At 39.9% G+C, this 19540-nt stretch overlaps 1 protein-coding gene across 3 annotated transcripts; it reads right to left on the bottom strand.

Annotated features, from left to right (window-relative positions):
- Positions 1–1003: 1003 nt before the first annotated feature.
- On the bottom strand, positions 1004–18665 carry HSD17B7 (hydroxysteroid 17-beta dehydrogenase 7). Of its 3 annotated transcripts, XM_017881745.1 has the most exons (9): positions 18519–18665; positions 16466–16669; positions 12798–12890; positions 11436–11550; positions 9382–9576; positions 5866–5970; positions 5089–5145; positions 3916–4014; positions 1004–1534 (listed from the first exon to the last, which is right to left on the bottom strand). In XM_017881745.1, the coding sequence occupies exons 1-9, from the start codon at positions 18551–18553 to the stop codon at positions 1412–1414; spliced, it is 1026 nt and encodes a 341-aa protein (XP_017737234.1). In that variant the 5' UTR covers positions 18554–18665; the 3' UTR covers positions 1004–1411. The 3 variants fall into 3 exon arrangements, 2 of the variants coding, with proteins under 2 accessions (XP_017737234.1, XP_017737248.1); XR_001887286.1 differs by lacking the exons at positions 1004–1534; positions 3916–4014; positions 5089–5145; positions 5866–5970 and having other exon boundaries at positions 9483–9576; positions 11436–11524; XM_017881759.1 differs by lacking the exons at positions 1004–1534; positions 3916–4014; positions 5089–5145; positions 5866–5970; positions 9382–9576 and having other exon boundaries at positions 11210–11524.
- Between the last annotated feature and the right edge of the window lie 875 nt (positions 18666–19540).

Genomic DNA, 19540 nt, shown 5'->3' with positions numbered 1-19540 from the left:
GTACCTTACACCAGCAATTACCCAATTAGAAAATTTTATCGAAACTTAATGCGAGTGAAAAATTTCTTGTTGCAAGTTTACAACTATTAAGATATGATCATGAAAATGGGTTGGTCACTAATAAACAAATTTGCAAATAGTGTTAAGGATCAGGCCCAATATTAGCATGAACTCCCTCAGAATCAATAAAAGATATTTTTTAAACAAGAAATAATTCAAGTGACCCAAATGCGTATCTATTTGGTTTTTGTTATTAACCACATGGACACCACATGAGGATTGTTAAGATTCTAACAATTTTGAGATTGTCAGAAGCAGCATATGGAGGAAGAAATAGGGCAAAAGAGCTAAAAACATTGCTCATAAAGCAACAAAGTTCCGATTGCCACTCAAATAGTGGGCAGTACTTCCTTTTGCTGGGGGCAGGCCAAAGAAAGGAGCAGTGTGTGCCTGTGTCACAATTATTCAAGTCCACCTCTTGTCCCATGGAGCACAGCTTAGGCCCCAGTTGACAGAATAATATAAACAGATATTCTGTTGGGTGACTTGATTTTATTTTTACATAAAATCTTTCAGAAAAGAACTCTAGTAATTTTGATGTGATACCATTCTAGAGAATAACTAATATTTTACTTTATCAATTTTAATTTTGAGATGGAGTCTTGCTCTGTCACCCAGGCTGGAGTGCAGTGCCGTGATCTTGGCTCACTGCAACCTCTGCTTCCTGAGTTCAAGTGATTCTCCTGTCTCAGTGTCCCAAGCTAAGATTACAGGTGCACGCCACCACATGCGGCTAATTTTTGTATTTTTAGTAGAGATGGGTTTTTGCCATGTTGGCCAGGCTGGTCTCAAACTTCTAACCTCGTGATCTGCCCACCTCAGCCTCCCAAAGTGCTGGGATTACAGGCTTGAGCCACTGTGCCCAGCCCAATCTTTTTCTCATATGCATACAAGCATGCACACATACACAGTCTTGGAGATAATTCCAAAAGGAAGGAAAATAGACAGTCATAGTTCATAGTTTATTACAAATGCATATTATCCAACATGATAGAAATCCACGTGCCCCAGAATGTACAAGAAGGTATGCAATGTTCCAGAGTATCATTGTCAGTTCCGGTTATATATGTATACATATTAAATATACATATTTTTTGAGACAGGGTCTCGCTGTCACCCAGGCTGGAGTGCAGCGGCACAATCTCAGTTCACTGCAACCTCCACCTCCCAGCCTCAAGAGATCCTCCCACCTCATCCTCCTGCGTAGTTGGGACTACAGATGCATGCCACCACACCCAGCTAATTTTTTTATTTCTTTTTGTAGAGACAGGGTCTCACTATGTTTCTCAGGCTGGTCTCAAACTCCTAGTCTCAAGTGATCCTTCCAACTTGGCCTCCCAAAGTGCTGGAATTACAGGCATGAGCCACTGTGCCCAGCCTGATTATCTGTCTTTTGAATAGTGACCCTAATGTGCTTTTCCAGTTCCAGTAACTTTTGATAAAATTTTTCAGCAGTGTCTTCATCTAGGTCCATCTGGAAAAGAAGCAAAAATAAAGATGTCTAGAAAGGAAAATTAAGATGAATAGTATTTGTATAAAAGAAAGTCATTCAATATATGAAACAAAAAGAAAGGAGGCAGCATGAAAGGGCCATGGTGGCAGACACGTGGGGACTGTCAGGAAGCTGAGAGCCTGAAGACATACTAAATGTCAGTCTCAGTTCCAACACTCACCAAACCCACTGATGCTTCCCTTAAACAGCAAGACTGAAAGATCTGAGTTTTGCTATCTCCCCCAACTTCTATATGCCCAGGAAACAGAAGACACCAACCAATTGTGATATCAAAGGACAAAACAGAAAAATCAAGAGTTTCATGAATTTCTAATGGCTACTCACTTCCTAATATCCATCTGGCTTAGTAAAAAATCCCTGGTGTGAGCAGGGCTCACGGCCCTCTAGATAAAAGATGATACTTCAGCCCCCGTTGAAACAATGGGTGCCAGAGCCATGAGACTATGTTCTGGCCAGTGAGATGTAAATAATACCTGGAGTCTCTTCAAGAGAAATAAAGCATCCCTTTTTTCTTCTCTTCTTCCATACCACTCTCCAGCCGCAGGCCTGAGGGCCACGCCCTAATGGCCAGGTGGTGACTGCAAGGAACTTGGGTTCCTGACAATTTGTGGAGCTGCCATGGCAGCCTGAGACTGCCTCTCTCCTAAATGCTTTTACATGCAAGAAATTTAAAATTCTATCTGGTTCAATCCATAATTATTTTACATTCTTGTGTTTCATGCAGAAAATCTCGACAGTATGTAAAGGCAAACTTTCAGCCCTTTTAAAATAGTGATATCCTTTTTTCAAGCCAACACAGAGCCTAAACTTCAGGAACAGCTTCTTTGTTCACAAAACTGAAAGGCTAAAATTAAATAAACTTTTAAACATTTTGAAAATAACATTTATTTTCAATCATGTTAGAGTTTTTCCATAATGGAACTGGAAGAAGCATTACAGAACTCTTCTAGTTCAACCCCATCTTTTAACAGAAGAGAAAGCTAACTTACCCAAATAATCAAAGGTTAAAATACTTTCTTCAATGCATTTCCATAAAATGCTAATGAGTATGTCAGTTTGTAGAATTAAACATTTTTCCCCTTGATAAACAAATCATTCCCTCTAAGTTAACAGACAGTAAGTTCAAATACACTCTGCCAGCCTAAAGTAAGTTATTAGTTTATAATAGAATTCCCCAAATAGAATTACAGGTTATGTAAAATTTGGTTTAAAAAAAATTCATGGTGAAGAACTGAAAACAGCAGGATTAAATATTTCACACACATTTCTTAACTGTTTCAACTTCTCACAGCCTTTACTTTGCTAATGTATGCTGTACAAGTCTCTGAAAGAGGGGAATGTAATATGAAGCATGGTTCAATTTTACTTGCTAAAGGAATTGCTTCTTGCAAATCTTCTCAAGAAACTAGTATCCCACAGAATGTATTTTGAAAAACCTGGAAGGTTCACTTTTAGTGAACAGATAGCACAGGAAGCCAAGTGCATGGCTCCCCTTTTAGCTCATGCTACTAACAGAGGCCAAGATCAATGCCAGTTACTTGACTTACCTAACAGTCACCTCAATCTTATTTTATCTTAAGCTAATACCTCCTCACAACAGGCTGGATCGTGGAAAATCGAAGGCTGAAATAAACCTTAGTCATGACAAAAGTATAACAAAGTACTTCTCTCAGTTTAAAATAAATGTTCTCATTCCCCAGTATGTAACTCTACGTTTGATTTCATTTTAGATTACACCAAGTCTAAAAAACACAGTACTGATTTGATTTTTTTTCTGCACATTACCCTGTTCCTCTTCAAAACACCAATCTATTAAAGCTGATAATTGTCACAAGCAGAATTGAATACTCAAAGGGAAGTTAAGTTCACACAGAAAACACTTCCTATTTCATCCAACTTGCAACATATTTACTGAGCGTCTACCATGTGTAAGGCAGTCTGCTAGGAAATGGGGTATGACCCTCCTCCTCACAGAGCTTACATTCTGACAGAGGAACCCGAAAGTGAACAAGCATGATCTGCAACAGGTACAGGATGTCAAGAAAGCCTACCACAGAGGCACCCAGGCCTGGTCTACAGGGTCACTAAAGACTATGGGATAAGCTGATCTGAAGGATGAGCAGAAATTAATCATCAAGAGGCTGAGAGCAGCTCAGGTCAGGAGAACAAGATGTGCAAGAAACAGGAGAGAGCAGGATGAAATAAAATCAGGCCAGTGTGATGCTGGTGAACAGTGAGTACCCAGAGAAGGGAAGCTACGGGGCTGAGGGGCTGGTCAGGAACACGGGCTTAATTCATCAACCCAGCAGCAAACATCAGTGCAACAATGCAAGCACATTTACCTTCTGGGTCATAATGTAATTTCTTCCAAAGCCAGTGGTGGCACTCAGGTATTTGATCAGAGGATTGAGAGATTCGGGCTTTTGGTGGAAAAGCCATACCTGGAAAGGAAGGATACGTCAATGATTTGTTTCTTCTGCCCAAGGTGAGTGAGGCTGGTGGAGATTCACAACCAGCACTTTATAGAGCTCCCCAGACAAATTATAAACATCCTCTCAAATATCATCAGTGAATGGTTTAGCAAATGTATTGAGAACTAATTAAAATATAGTTTAAAAGCACTTGCTTCTATAATCAATTTGTGTTCCTACAATAAACACATTTATTTCTGTAACATTTACCAAAACAAGAGCATCAAAGCCAATTCCATTTATGTTTTCCTTAGCTAATTTCAATTAAGTCAAGATTTAATAATCTACTAAGTACTACAGTGCTAGGTCCTTAGGTTTCCAAAGTGAATGGCAAAAATCCTGAAGGAGCTCAATGGAATGAGGGAGACAAACGTAAAGAACTGACTCAGATACAATGGGTTTTTAATGTAGGACAATTCTGATCCATTAGTAGAGGCTGCCTCTGGAGCTCTGGGTTGAAGAATATTCAGAGACACCACTTGTGTATAACAGAAAGGAGTATTATAGCCCATTAGTAATGTCTGCCATTGATGAGGAAACACACACAACCCATTTGCCATGTGTGATTTAAGGAACTCGACTGGCTTCCTAATAAAATAACAACTTGATCCTCTAAGAAAGGGAAGAAAATCTTCATAGAGGGGAATGGTGTTGAACTTTGTTATCTTGGCTCTTGACCCACAAGATGCTCTTTCTCCATGGGAAATCATGGACTGACTGCGCAGTCATCGCCCTGCTTTGCCTGCCCCTCCAGCTTTCCATTGCTCTGTCTCTCCTCTAGCTGCTGGTGTATCCTGCCTCTAAAGAAGGGCTTTCCCTGTAGTCATGGTGCCCAGTGCCATGGTAAATGTCAAACTTGCAAACTTCACTCCTAATGTTCTGCGCTTAGCCTTATAGTCTGCTTTAGCTCCAAACAGGACCTCGATTATTCACAGAGCTTATTCTCTTATTACCTCTTCTGCTGAAATTATTTCTACTACGAGTGAACCTGTAATTCACATCTGCTAAGCCATCATACAAGTTATAAAAACTTCAGTAACATACCAGCGCTTCTGTTCCATTGTATGGTGTCAAAGTGAATGCATTTGCAAAAAAGCGAAGCTGCAGAAAAGAAAACAACAGTTATTTTTGTGGTGGTTTAGAACACAGTCACAAAATAATTATTCATTTAAATATTAAAAAAGAAAACTTGCCTTTCTGATTACAGAACATTTTTTAAGTAACAAAAAATAGAAGTCAAAAAAGAAACATCACTTAATCTCCATATTCCAAATCAACCACTTTTAACACGAAGGTCTATTTACTTCTGATCTTTTCTTTATGCCTGCCCTAAAGGAGAGATATTTCTTCCTGAGCCCTAAAGGGAGAATCATTTCCTAAAATAGCATTTTCAATGTGTGCCAGAGAAACGATGGTCCTGCAAGATGTTCAAATCACGAAACAAAAATATGGTTCTATAGTTACATAATGTACAATTATCCCCCTTTTGGGAACTTTTAATGCACATGACCACTTTGAAAACTTAGAGAAGTCCAGTTTAACAATCTTTAACATGGGTTTTCTGAAATTATATGATTACAGAACTCTTGGGATCTGTGGTACATGAGCAATGAAACATTCCTTTAAAGAGAAGTGGACACTCAAATGGTGGTGTGGCAGTAATACTTAGAAATATTAAGCAGAGGTTTCACATTAAGTTCAAAACCTCAAGTTAAATGGCATTCAGGTTCATTCCTTAAATCATTTCCCAACCCTTAAACACATCTTCTAGGTCCCAAAAAGAGAGTTTATGAGCTAAGAAAAGAAGTATTCATCACTTACTAGCAATATTGCCGGCATCAACAGTGTCCATATAAAGGGAGGCAGAATTCCATATGTCAAATTGGTCAATGCTGTACCTGGACACACCACATTGGAATATAGACCCTAGGAACAGACAGGGGTTGCAATAAGACTTTAACTTAATGTATATTGACTCAGTCCAGCTACATGCTAGTTAATAAAAGAGGTATGTACATGAGCCAGAAGTCAGGTAATAAAGAATTTACGTTTTGAGTTGTCTCTAAAGGTGGGTAAAACATTTATGTTGAAGAACCATGTATTAAGAGAACCCACTGTGAGAGGCACCCAGGATGTAAAAATTAGTAGGACAAAGTCTCTATTCTCATGAACCTTGCAGTATAAAAAATAACCAATCTTAAAGCTGGGGAGAAAAGCAGGGCCTGGTTATCTGAGTTTTCCCTATTATTGGCTTAACTGAAGATCAACTTTTCAATAATCATGAGCATTTACGATTAAAAGATGTACGGAGTACAGTCCTTGCCTTCAAGAAGTTTCTGGCCTAATAAATAGACAGCTAAACCTAAAGTACGTGTCTGTTTCCCTGCAGGTACTTAAGACCCATACGTCTAGCTTGAGGTGGGTGCTCCCGGCATCAGGCTGTATGTGCTGTCACAAAACTTTCTCTAACTGAAGATCTCTAAATCAGGTCCTTAGCCTAGAACTCATTTTAGAAAGTTCCACCCTATAAAGAGAGCCCCAATTAACACAGAGCTTATTTAATCTAAAGGGTCCTAAGTGATCTATAGTTAAGCCCTGGAGCCCTGGGACTATCATGAGGATAAGTCTTAGCTCGTGACTTTTTTCCAGAGGATTGCTGGGAAATCAAGGGGACTCTCAGGGATGGTTGATCCATGTCAGGCAATGCCAAGACTCTGCAGCACCAAATGAAGGAGGAAAAGCTTCCAGGTTCTGTTGCTTAGGTTTATTGAACTGTCTGTTACAGACAGAACCTGAGAATCCCCTTGATTTACCAACAATCCTCTAGAAAAAAGTCAAGAGCTAAGACTTATCCTCATGATAGTCCAAAAGTTTTTCCTAAGAAAATAATGTACTCTGCCCCCAAAACAGCTAAGGAAAAGTTCTTATTCTAGAAACTACCTAGGAACATTTGTGGACTATTTTGTCCTAAACGAAGAAATCTTCAAACTAAAATCCAGGGTTTCCAACATACATAATTTTCTGATGTTGAGAGATAAAAAAAGAAAGAAAGAAGACAATCTTAACCAAGACTGTATCCTTCCATTTGTTTAATTATAGGGATTAAATTGTGATGATCCTGAATATTTCTATATGGCTTGAGTCGGGGAGGATGCATGGATGATTCAAGTCTATCAGGCAGTCTACATACAACCTGACAACATTTCCAGTAACACAGGGCTTCAAAAGGAATACTGTAATGTCATTCTTTCTCAGCTGCTTCTTTCCTCATAAAGACCAGGGAGAAAAAGTCATTGGCTGAGAACCAATCTCAAGAGATTTTACAAGCAATAGCTAAATCTCCCTCTTTCATAAAAGATAGAATCCCAAACCTTACTTGATAACTGAGACTTAAATAGAATCCCAGACCTTTCTACGAAAGGAAAAGTTAATCCCTCTAAAAGGAAGTTCTCAGAGTACCAGGAAGCAGTTGTGACAAGTTTTTAAACATCTCAAGAAACTTCGGAAGGAGGTGTACAATGGGGCCAACATGCTGAGTCCAACCTGCAATATTAACAGCCTATACAAGAACATGTACACGCATCTGCAGACCACATGCACCAACACCTACACACGTGCACACACCCAAAAAATACATGCACAAACACATGTGCACATACCCACAAAACCCGTACATGTACATATGAACCCCCTACACATGGGTAGGCACACAAATACATATCCACGCTCATGCATATCCACATGTACGTATTTGTACAGACACATGCACACATAAACTCACATTCTGAATACAAAGCACTGCTGTGAGTGCTTCATCCAGATCCCCTCAGTCCATCTTCCCAATAAATCTGTGAGGCAGGCACTATTACTATCCCTATTTTTCAGATGAGGAAACTGAGGCATAGGGAGATTAAATAATATGCCTAGGGTTACAAAGAGTCAGGATTTAAATTCAGTCCTAGAAAGTATGCTCTTAGCTTCAACTTTATAAGAGGCATGATTCAGGCTGGGTGCAGGCGCTGTAATCCCAGCACTTTGAGAGACTGAGGCAGGCAGATACCTGAGGTCAGGAGTTCGAGACCAGCCTGGCCAACATAGTAAAACCGTTTCTACTAAAAATACAAAACGTGGGTGTGGTGGCACATGCCTGTAATCCTAGCTACTTGGGAAGCTGAGGCATGAGAATCACTTGAACTCAGAAGATGGAGGTTGCAGTGAGCTGAGATTGTGCCACTGCACTCCAGCCTAGGTAACAGAACGAGACTCTGTCTCAAAAAAAAAGGAGGGGCATGATTCTAAAAGCCAGATCACAAAATACCACCTGATAAAGGTAGCCATTCCAGAATAAGCCAGGTCTAGACTATCACATAAGGCTTATATTTCTATGTCTAACTCATGATCCAAGAAGCTCCCTTGAGGGAAGACATAATTCTTGATCATCTTTTTATTTCACTTTCCTCCTCAACCCTAAACCTGGCCCAGTGCCCTAAACATGATAGGTCGTTTGTAAATGTTAGTGAAATTAAACTTCTCCATAGCCCCATACTCATACAACACTGTTAATCAAAGCAAACAAAAGAAAATGTCCAAGGGGAAGATTGGAGATTTTCAGGTAAGAATTTAGACCTGGGCAACAGAGAGATAAAAGAAGCAGTAAACTGTGGACCATAGTGGCCACAAGGATTCAGTATGACCAACAAGGGTCACCATCCCCTGTAAAACATCCTATAAACTGAGATCCTCATAGAGACAGAGCTCTGGAGTCTTACCTAAAACCACCACTATCCAGAAGGTTTTATAACTACTTCACTGTCCTATAAACATCTGCTATGACAAACACTAGGAGGCAGCATAGTACAGGGGGAAAAGTCCAAGCCATAAAGTCAGCCAGCCTTAGGCTCAATTTTGAGCTCTACCATTTACAAGTTGTGTGACCATCGGGTAAATGACTTAAGTTCTCCGAGATTTAGAGTCCTCATCTGAAAATGGTTATACTTAAACCCACCTCCACATAATGAGGCAGGTATTTAATGACATACACAGATGAATACAGAACCTGAAACATAGCAAGTACCAAAACAGTAGTTATTATCACTTTTAGTAGTGTCACTCTGTTAACATAAGTTAGAATTCCTGAAGAACCACAGAATGATGAATGAACTACCTGTAACTAAAATGTCAGGAGCTAATTATCTCTGCCCTAACATTTTCGTATATACCAACTATTAATCTAAACTACAAGAGTTAGTGGAAAGCCAGCTACCTTACTAGGAAATCAATAGCAGGTAATTAAGAGAACCTGCCCTGCCATTTCCATATCACTGAGATGGGCCTTACCTGCTGGTTGAAGTTCCTGTTCAAAGCCACACTCAGAAGGTCAGTGGCATATTTGGAAGAACTGTAGGGCTCCTTGCCTTTGCTGTGCTGGAAGTCCTCGAGGCTGAAATTAGATTTCCTTGCATTGCGAGACGATGTCCAGATGAGCTGAGATGGACTGTCACTGTGACAAAGGAGAGGCTCCAGTTCCCGAATCTGGGTGAAAGAAAAAAAAAAAAAGAACAAAAAAGTATTAAAATATACTGGCAGAATACAGATAACAATTTTGAAACCACTGTACATCTATACTGAAATTGAACAATTAAGTAAATGGAGGGAGGATGGTGGGAGTCAGGTTTGTCATTGTTGAAGTGAGACATCACAAATAAGCATGGGGAGGAAGCTAGAATGATCTATATGGTAAGAGATTAGGGTCAGAGACATCAGTATTAACTAGTTATCTAAAAGAGACATGAGTTAGTTACATAGAAAAATATGTATAGATACGTATACATACATGAGTAAGTATGCTAGTATGCACACACATATCTCTGTAGTCTATTACCAGAGAGGGTTTAGAAGACACTGATCTCTCAGTAGCAATAAGCACCCAGATCTTGGTTTCTAATAACCATTTTCCGATAAAAGAAAACATATGTCTTTAGAAAAGTAGCTGATTCTAGGACTGAACAAGGAAACACACAAGATGATTCTGAAGCATCTTGTGGAGCCAGATGGTAAGAAACTGCTCAAAATGGAAGCTAAAACAAAAACAGACAACCACAATGATGGGGGTGTGCCAAAGAGATACAGGAGCCAACTGAAAGAGCTCCCAGTGGCCAAAACTGAAAACATTTGAGCAAGAAAATAAAATAGTATTTGTAATTTCAAAGCAGGAAATACATATTCATGAGTCCATGTGAACAATTTCTGTAGATAACCCACTCTCTTAAGGAGGTAAAGCATTAGCCAGTATGCATTGGCTGCACATAGTAACTTTCTTCCTTTTTCTCTTTTTTGAGACAGAGTTTCACTCTTGTTGCCCAGGCTGGAGTGCAGTGGCATCATCTCGGCTCACCGCAACCTTCGCCTCCTGGGTTCAAGCAATTCTTCTGCCTCAGCCTCCCGAGCAGCTGGGATTACATGCATGTGCCACCATGCCCAACTAATTTTGTTTTTTGATAGAAGTGGGGTTTCTCCATGTTGGTCAGGCTGATCTCAAACTCTCGGCCTCAGGTAATTCGCCCACCTTGGCCTCCCAAAGTGCTAGGATTACAGGCATGAGCAACCGTGCCGGCCCAACTTTCTTTCAAAAGTAGAGTATGAAAAGGAGAAAGAAAAGTAACTTAACAATGGAGAAACCTGACAAACATCACTTCAAGCCAGGAGATCAAGATTAATATCAACACTGAGAAGTCATACTGATAGAATACACCCTTGATATGATGCCATGAGAATGTCACTTTACCTCTGTGGCATTCCTCCCAAAAACCACATTCTTCAGTCTCACCATGAGAAAAACATCAGACAAATCCCAATTGAGAGAGTCTATAAAACACTAAGCAGTACTCCTCAAAACAGTCAATGTCATCAAAAACAAGGAAAGTCTGAGAAGCTGTCACAACCAAGAAGAGCCTAAGGAGACATGACTGCTAAATGTAATGGGATCCTAGAACTGAAAAAAGACATTAGGCAAAAACAGAACCGGCATAAGTGTGTACTTTAGTTAATAATAATGTAGTAAAATTGATTCATCTATTTTGACAAATGCATCATACCAATGCAAAACGTTAATAGGGGAATCTGGGTGTAAGGTATACAGAAACTCTCTATACTATCTTTGCAGTAATTCTGTAAATCAAAAACTATTAGTACATTTATTAAAGAAAAATCTACTAGGAAAGCTTCTAGAAGTGTTCCATGCTTACAATAAACAAGCCAAATGCAATCAAGAAAACTCAAACATGAGATTAAGTCAGTTAACTGGTTGTTCAACTACAGCAATGCCCTGTGCCCAGAGCTTTACAGAAACTATCACATTAAATATTAGCTTGTTAAGCCCACAGCTTCTTTACCAGGATAAAATGGCCAAAGACATTGGTCTCAAACACCTCCTGAAGTCCATCAGCAGTGATCTTATCACCCTGGGTCAGCAGGCCTTCAGCTGTGGAGAACATATGAATCACTTTTCTGAAATAGCAGAAGATAATTGTATGATTTTTTAAAGCTTCTTTAAACTGGAAATACTGAAAACACTTCCCAACCCATCCCCCAAACCCCCAACCCATAAACTATACCTCCCTTGATTCTGTAATGACAGGAATAAAAATACCTATTTCTCAGACTGGATTATTGTATGCAATGAAATGCCAAAGTCCCTCCTTCCCCCGACTAATTCACAGAAGTACTTACACACGTATAGCTCACACTACCAATAGGAACTTAAGTCTCTCAAAAATCTGCTGCTAAAACTCACTTTACCTCTTTCCCAATCAAGTTACAGGTAAACTGTTCTAAAGGAATAATAAGCTATGCCAAAGGGAAAAAAGTCTTCCTGTGTATAAAGTATGTTTAATTGCCAAAAACAAAGTTAAACAGGTTGTTTTTTTAACTGGGAATTCTTCAAACATATTAATATAGTGTTCTGCCGTGAGGTCAATTTAGTAGGTCAAGGCCAACATGGAGACAGAGAGAGAGAGAGAGAGAGAGAGAGAGAAAGCGAGAGAGAGAGGAGGGAGGGAGGGAGAGGGAGGGAGAGAGAGAGAGAGAGAGAGAGAGAGAGAGAGAGAGAGAGAGAGTGTGTGTGTGTGTGTGTCTGTCTGTCTGTCTGTCTTTTAATGAAAAAGAAGTAAAGCAAAAGTACTGGTATAGTAAGTAGCACATAGTAAGAATGCCTATTTATGAGTAAGTGTACTGGGTCACAAACTAAGATTTATTTCTATAAATAAGAATTCTCCTGGTTGTGTTTCAACATTTTTGAAATTTTTGAAAGCCACTACACTAATGTGTAATGAGAATCTCCCAGGAAGACATTAGTTCTCTGCATTTCCCCAACCTACTGGTCACAGCACCTGACATACAATTGGGAAATAGTTTGAAGTAGCTTTCCTGGAAGTTGGAGTCTCTCTGAGAACTCTAATTTCAAAATGTTCTTGCTAATAGGCATATCCAGGCAGACCAAAAAATGACCTTCTAAACCATTCAACCATTTAGAATGTACTGGAGACTTAGAATACCATACAAAACAGAACTTTCAGCACTCCTCACAAAAGAGGATTGCTTTTCTTTCATGATATAGTTGCGTCATCTCCTTTTTCTATCTTCAACCTTTTCAACGACCCCTTACCTTTCATCCCCTCAACTTAACACACCAGCAAAACTAGGCAGAAAAATGAACACATTCCTTCCAATCAGTTCATCCAGAAAATGGAAATTACCTTGAAAAGAGGCCAAAGAAAAGTGCTTTGATATTTAGCTGTGGATTAGGCATGATCCCAGCATTTAGATATATACAGTCTAATCTCTGAAACCTGCAAGTAGACAACCAAATGAGATTGTGAGTTGCAAGTAAAAACATCAGGTCAAGATTGTGTATTCTATCTCTAGAGTGACTAGAATCAAGGAGGCCTAAGAAAGACAAAAAATACTTTTTAAATTAATAAATTAGCCACAGCAAGCTGAGAAGAATTTATAGTACATTAAAGTTACAGCATTTCTTTCTCAACAGTTTTTCTTTAGCCACAGTAAACATTTGAGAATTCTTTCTTTGGTGGTGGCTTCAAATAGAATCTGTGGACTTTAAGTAAAACCTCTGATCAATAATTCCTTCCAGCTCCGTTCTCTCAATAAGGAACTGCAGCAACCCTCTGTCTGTTAAACCCACTCCACTCTCCTCATCTTACAAAGTCTCTTGCTTTAAAAAAAAAAAAATCCACATCTCCTCTGGTTGACAAGTAAAATTTATATAATATTGATATTCACCTGACTTGATCTATTAATGTTGAAATCTGAATGCCAAAATATATAATAAAACAGAAGATCCATGTGGAAACCTTTCAGTGTTCATGGACAAGTCCTATGTATCATAAAATGATGAAAGTTCATAAGAATACAATGAGATTGTAAAAGATGAATCGGGGTAAGATATTCTTGCTGGGCTCCCTCCTGAATACTTGTCATGGAAGGGATATGAAATGATGAGTTGAAAAAGCATTTTCAGTTTTAAACGTATGTAAGCCTTCATCTAGATATACTGGTTTTGAACTAGGTTCAAGGCAGGTAAAGCCTGCTCTCATGATACTCACAGACACCATAAATATTCAGAATATCTCCTAGAGTTCTATGTACTAAACTGTCTCTGACTAACCCAAGACATTAAGAGCCACAGCTTCTAAAGTTAGGACCCTGAACTACATACATGGTCTTCAATACAGATCACATACAAACATTTCTTCATCATCCTATAAATAATTGACAAAAGACTCAAATTATTAAATTGACCATTTAAAATGCTGATATTGTTACCATCAGTTCATCACTTAAGTGCCACAAAGATAGTGTGAGTTCATCCATTGTTGTTTGTTCTATTACCTTATTTGCCAACTTTTATCTAAGAATATTAACATACTTGGCTAGGAACAGAGAGGAAATGTTTAGTAAAGACACCAAATTAAGCTCTGGCTTCAATAAAATGGCATACCACTCATCAATAAGACAAATGACACATTGCTCTAATATAGATAAAGCAGAATCACTGTTTCTTACTAGTTTTCATCTGCACATATCTAATAGAAGACAATGCTACAGATGGAAAGACCAGGTGTCAGGGATGGTGCTACTGGAGCCTTTAGAAGGGATTCTCAAGCCCTCTTTAGCTCTAGTTGACTTCAAGCTTAGAACTGAAGAGATCCATTTGAGCCACTGAGTGCAGTTTCTTGACATAAGCAAGAATCTATCTGGACACTTTCATATATTCCATGTTTGTGAATATCATTACAACCATCATTTCCTAAACTTGAATAACACCAACCATCTCAAAAAAAAAAAAAAAAAAAAAAGGCTGTTTTGCGGACTAAAAAAATACCTCAAAACTTCACTACAATGCTGATGACAGGTACCTGGGACAACTCAATTATCCCCTGAAGTGCTCCCTTCTGCCCCACAGCCTCACTGCCTTGAATCTGTGCTAAGTTGTTAAATATCTTACAAAATACTAAATTACTAAACTTGTGATAAAGTACCGAATATCTTGAACCTTTGAAGGCATTCGGGAATAGTCAGTACTATAAACGTTAAAACTTTAGGTCTCAAAAGTAAACTGCATCGGAATGGGCTACTATTAACTGGGAAATGAAGGTTCTTTTCTTCCAAATAAGAGAATATAACAAAATCTAAACAAATCAGGTAAGAAGCCAGCTGGCTAAGAAAGTTTGGGAAAAGAATGCCTGTAAACATGATTTAAAAGTCGTAACTTCTCTCAACTTCATGGTTTTTATCTCCATAAGGACATTCAGTATACAGTTTCACAGCCCTGGAGACTCTTAAGTTATGGAGGAGTAGGGGATATGGAATATATCACAATTTATGTGAAAACAGGACCTAGAAAATCTCAGGTTTTTTTGTTTTTTTCTTTTTTAAGATGTGGCATAAAACTCTAAGAGCTCAGCAGTACTGGAGAGAGAAACCACATTTACAAAGGACTAAGGCCACACTGAGAAGAGCCAGAGCGAAGAAAACTAGCTTTCATTTGTAACTTGTGCATTTGGAAGAAGGAAATGCAAATTATTATCAATTCACATAAAATACAAAGTATTTTTCTTCAGCAACTGTCTTCATTAAGAAGGGCTTCCTTGTTTCTACCCGTTTCATTTTACTGTCCAAGGAAACAAGGTAGTTATTTGTCTCTTAAGTGCCTCAATACTAAAATATTCGAAAATTAATTATTCCAGATAGTCCTAGGGCAGCATAGACTAGTGTAGGGTTCTTGGCCTCTTTTCATCATACATTCCTCCTAAAATTTAAAACAAATAAATAAAAAGCCTTCTCTTCCCAGAAAAATGCATGGTGCACCTACATGCAATTTTCTGTTCACTTTCAGGGGAGTTATACATCTGAGGACTCTATTCCTTCACATACCAACTGTTGATCCAATGTCTATTACATGCCAATTACTGTGAAGGTGTGAACAAATCTTTACTGGCCTAGAGAAAAAAATACCCCTTAGGAAGCAGGGGGAAGCCCTGGGGTCTTGGACTCACCCAACTAATATAAGATTGGATGACCTTCCTAGGGACATTACCCTTATTTCTGTGTCTCAGTTTCTTCGCTTGTTAAATGTCACTACTTGCCTTATCTACTTAATGAATTCATTATGTGCAGGAAAGATGTAAAAAATGAATTCAAATATCAAAAGAGTTAACGTAAGGCACACATCAGGATGTACTTATAAATTAGTCTCCATGAAATAATTATGATCATGATTGAGACTGAAAATGTGGTACTGGCCAGACACAATGGCTCATGCCTGTAATCCCAACACCAACTGATCACACACCAGGATATACTCATAAATTAGTCTCCATGAAATAATTATGATCATGATTGAGATTAAAAATGTGGTACTGGCCAGGTACAATGGCTCACTCCTGTAATCCCAGCACTTTGGGAGGCCAAGGCAGATAGATCACAAGGTCAGGAGTTCGAGACCAGCCTGACCAACATGGTGAAACCCCGTCTCTACTAAAAATACAAAAATTAACCAGGCCACCATGGTGTAGCCTGTAATCCCAGCTACTCAGGAGGTGCAGGCAGGAGAATCACTTGAACCCAGGAGGCAGAGGTTAAAGTTAGCCATTGCTAACTTTAAAGATCATGCCATTGCACTCCAGCCTGGGTGACAGAGCAAGATTCCATCTCTTAAAAAAACAAACAAAAGAAAGAAAATGTGGTACTGAGACACAATGGGTCGCCCTATACAGATTTCCTCAACATAACTGCTTACACTGCACCTGTTTCTTTTTAGGTTTTTCTTTCCTCTCTTATTTTATTAAGTGTTATGCTGCACAATCACATAAGAAAAAAAAAAATCCATCAGCAAGAGATATACCTTTGCTTAAGTTCCTTGGAGGCCCGGAACACCGACTGCAGGTTGCTGACATCCACTTGGACAATGGTGACCTCAGCAGTGGGGTGAGAGGCCAGCAGAGTAGCATGGACAGCTTCTGCCTTGTTCCTGTTCCTGCACGCCAAACACAGATGAAGCTCATCATCTTCCGCCAGCAGCCGCTTGCAGAGGGCCAGGCCAATGCCACTAGGAGGACAATTCAGACACAAGATGTGGGTTATCTGGGATGGCGTCAGGTAGAGGCATTTCTCTCTGGTTCCGAAAACTGTGTCAACTTGACCTCCAATAAGAAGCCCAGAGAGACAGAAAAGACTCAACAATGATTTAAGAATGGAGGAATCCTCCACTCCAATAGTCACTTGCTTGAGACACAGTCTAGTTTGTGTTTTCTCATTTTGAAAACTTCAATGACACAATAACTGGACTGAAAACAAGAGTTGTTCTTTAGTTTTTCTATTACTGGGCTTTATCCTGCCAGTGGTTTTCATTTTGTACTTATTATGCCACTCATGAAAATGATTTAATATATCACCAGTAAGGGCTGAAAAGAGCATTTTATTAGCTGTTTCCTATGTGCATTTTTACTTTGCTGTCTAGGCTCCTCAGGGGCAAGGGCTTTACCACCTATTGGTATCATAAACCCCATATGGAGCACCAGAAATCTCCGATAAAGGAACAGATGAATCTTTCAGATGAGGCATCAGTAACATGGCAGGATGTACAAATCCCTCTCAACAACTATGATTAAATAATAGAAAAAGAAAGAACTCAACGTGATTACATAGAAGGTAGGAATACACTAAATATTAGATGAGGACCGAGAAAGGGAAGCAGGGATGAGTACAGCACTTGGAGACAAAGAACTTCAAAACCAGCACTGTAAAACCGCATAGGAGTGGTGACATCAGTCAGACCAGCCTGGCTGATAGCAATGAAAAGTTGGGTAATAATTTCTCTTTCATGACTTAAGCTGATTCCAGGAAAATATATTAATAGTTAAAACCCAAAAAGAGCCTGGAACCATCAGTAATCTGTTAGCACCAACAACAAAGCATCAAAAACATTTATTTGTCCTCACATGAGAATAGTAGGTATTTAATATACAATTGCACATATCACAATATATGTAAAAGAAACAGACAAAATCAATTCTGACTTATTTCAGTACCTTCCACATAAGAAGCACCAATCAACTGTTGAAGTCACTTGAGAGGGTATGCTAAAAAGTTGCCAACTGCAGACACCTACCAAGCTGGCTTAGTTAATATGCATGTGGTTGAATAATTGAAAGTGGATCAATCTTAAATGTTTAACATGTCCTCTATCTTAATCATTTAAAAATGCCAAATGCAACTAGTAGAAAAAATGGTTTGATTGGCTTCATCCTCTACACATTTTTCATAGAAGTGCAAATGACAGGTAAAACAAGCAACAGAAGAGGCTGAGAGACTAAGTGAGCAACCCTGGAATTATTATGAGCTGGTTATTCTGCACCCCAACCATGCCTTCATAGGAAAAGGTTAACTTTCTCTGGGTTTCTGAAGAGTGTGTTAGCTCCCTAGCACTGAGCTAAATGGAAGGGGATTGTTTTTTCTCCACCGTCCTAATGCTCATGGGTGTTCAAATTTGTAGGCAAAAGGCTTGTACAGACAAAACACCTGTAGTATAAGACATGATCACGTGGTCAGGAGCAAACTGCTGGGCACTGCCGATCAATACGAATAGTAGGCAAAGATGGAAAAGGGGCGGAGCCCGCGTGAGTACCCTATTCCCTTGATAACCTCAGGATCATCACTGCCACATCATCACTTACTGATGCTCTAGTTTTCCTTTTCACTGTCATGTTTAATACAAAGCACCAGTTACTGAGCACCTCAAGAGGCCGGCACGCCCCACACCTGCTGCAGAGACCCTGCGGAACCTAGGCAAAGCCAGGGGCGGGCGCTTCCGGGGTCCGTTCGTGGAAGGTCGCAGACCCCTGCTCTCTCGGACCCCTGATCCGTTGCCACCTCTGCCAACCCAAAGGAGGCCTCACCTGCTCGCGCCGGTGATCAAAACCACCTTTCGCATCTTCGCGCATTCACACTTCCAAGTAGTGAAGCAAACGCCGCCGCTGCTTTCGGAAGTCCTAAGATTTCGGGCCGCAGCCGGACCCACCTCACCCGTCACCAATCAGAGTACGGCCACGCCCCGCCTCCCGTTGCGTCATCGAGTCTGCGCCGATCCCTCCAATCTCAGTCCGCCAACCGCTCCCTGCCCTCGGAGTCGACGTCGGGTGAGATAGGCCGAGGGGCGGAGCTGCGTGACGCAAAGTCCGGAGCTATTCCAGGCTCTTCTCGCTGCGCCTCGGCGCAGGTGTCCGTCACTGCCGCCTAGGGCTCATTGGAAGCCGGATCTTTAATCCTGGTGGGGGTGTCACCCGGCCTAGCACTCAGGAGAGGAGTAACACGCACTGGGTCTGTGCCCTGGTGTCTGAGATTGGCACTTCATTGCAGGAAGGTCTCACGGTATTTGCACCAGTGCCCATTTTAGAGAAAAGGTTTGGGTCTAGGAGCCAGAGCTGGGCGACTATTATTTAATTTTCCACTCCTTTTTGGATGTATAGATCCAGGCATTGTGCCACTTCACAGCCCAACTTCTGATCCCAGACCTCCTCCTCTAAAGAAACTGATTTGAGAAAATGAGCGCTGATTTTATTAAGAACTTTATGTAGAATCATGCGTAAATTACCAGTATTGAAAAGTTGAAATGTGGCATGGAATCAGAATCTCAGAACTTCATTAGCTGAAGTACTGAGAATGTGTTGTAACCTCCTATATCAGTGCATCTCAAACTGTGGTGAAGGACCTGTTTGTGTTTCCAAGCCACCCCAGATGGGTGCTTTTAGAAAATACAAAAAAAAAAAAAAAAAAGGGGCTGGAAAAAGAAAAGCAAAAGGCATACAAAACACAAGCCCCGATTTTTTATTATTAGATTCAAGACATATAAAAATACTCTGCCAAAATGAGGCAGAATAGAGTTTGGAGGCAGGGTACTTAAGGCCAAATCGTGTTGACT

Source organism: Rhinopithecus bieti, unplaced genomic scaffold (assembly GCF_001698545.2).
Source record: "Rhinopithecus bieti isolate Rb0 unplaced genomic scaffold, ASM169854v2 scaffold_1348, whole genome shotgun sequence".
NCBI lineage: Eukaryota > Metazoa > Chordata > Mammalia > Primates > Cercopithecidae > Rhinopithecus > Rhinopithecus bieti.
Note: the sequence above shows the minus strand (reverse complement) of the source record. Positions and strands in the feature narration are given on the sequence as shown.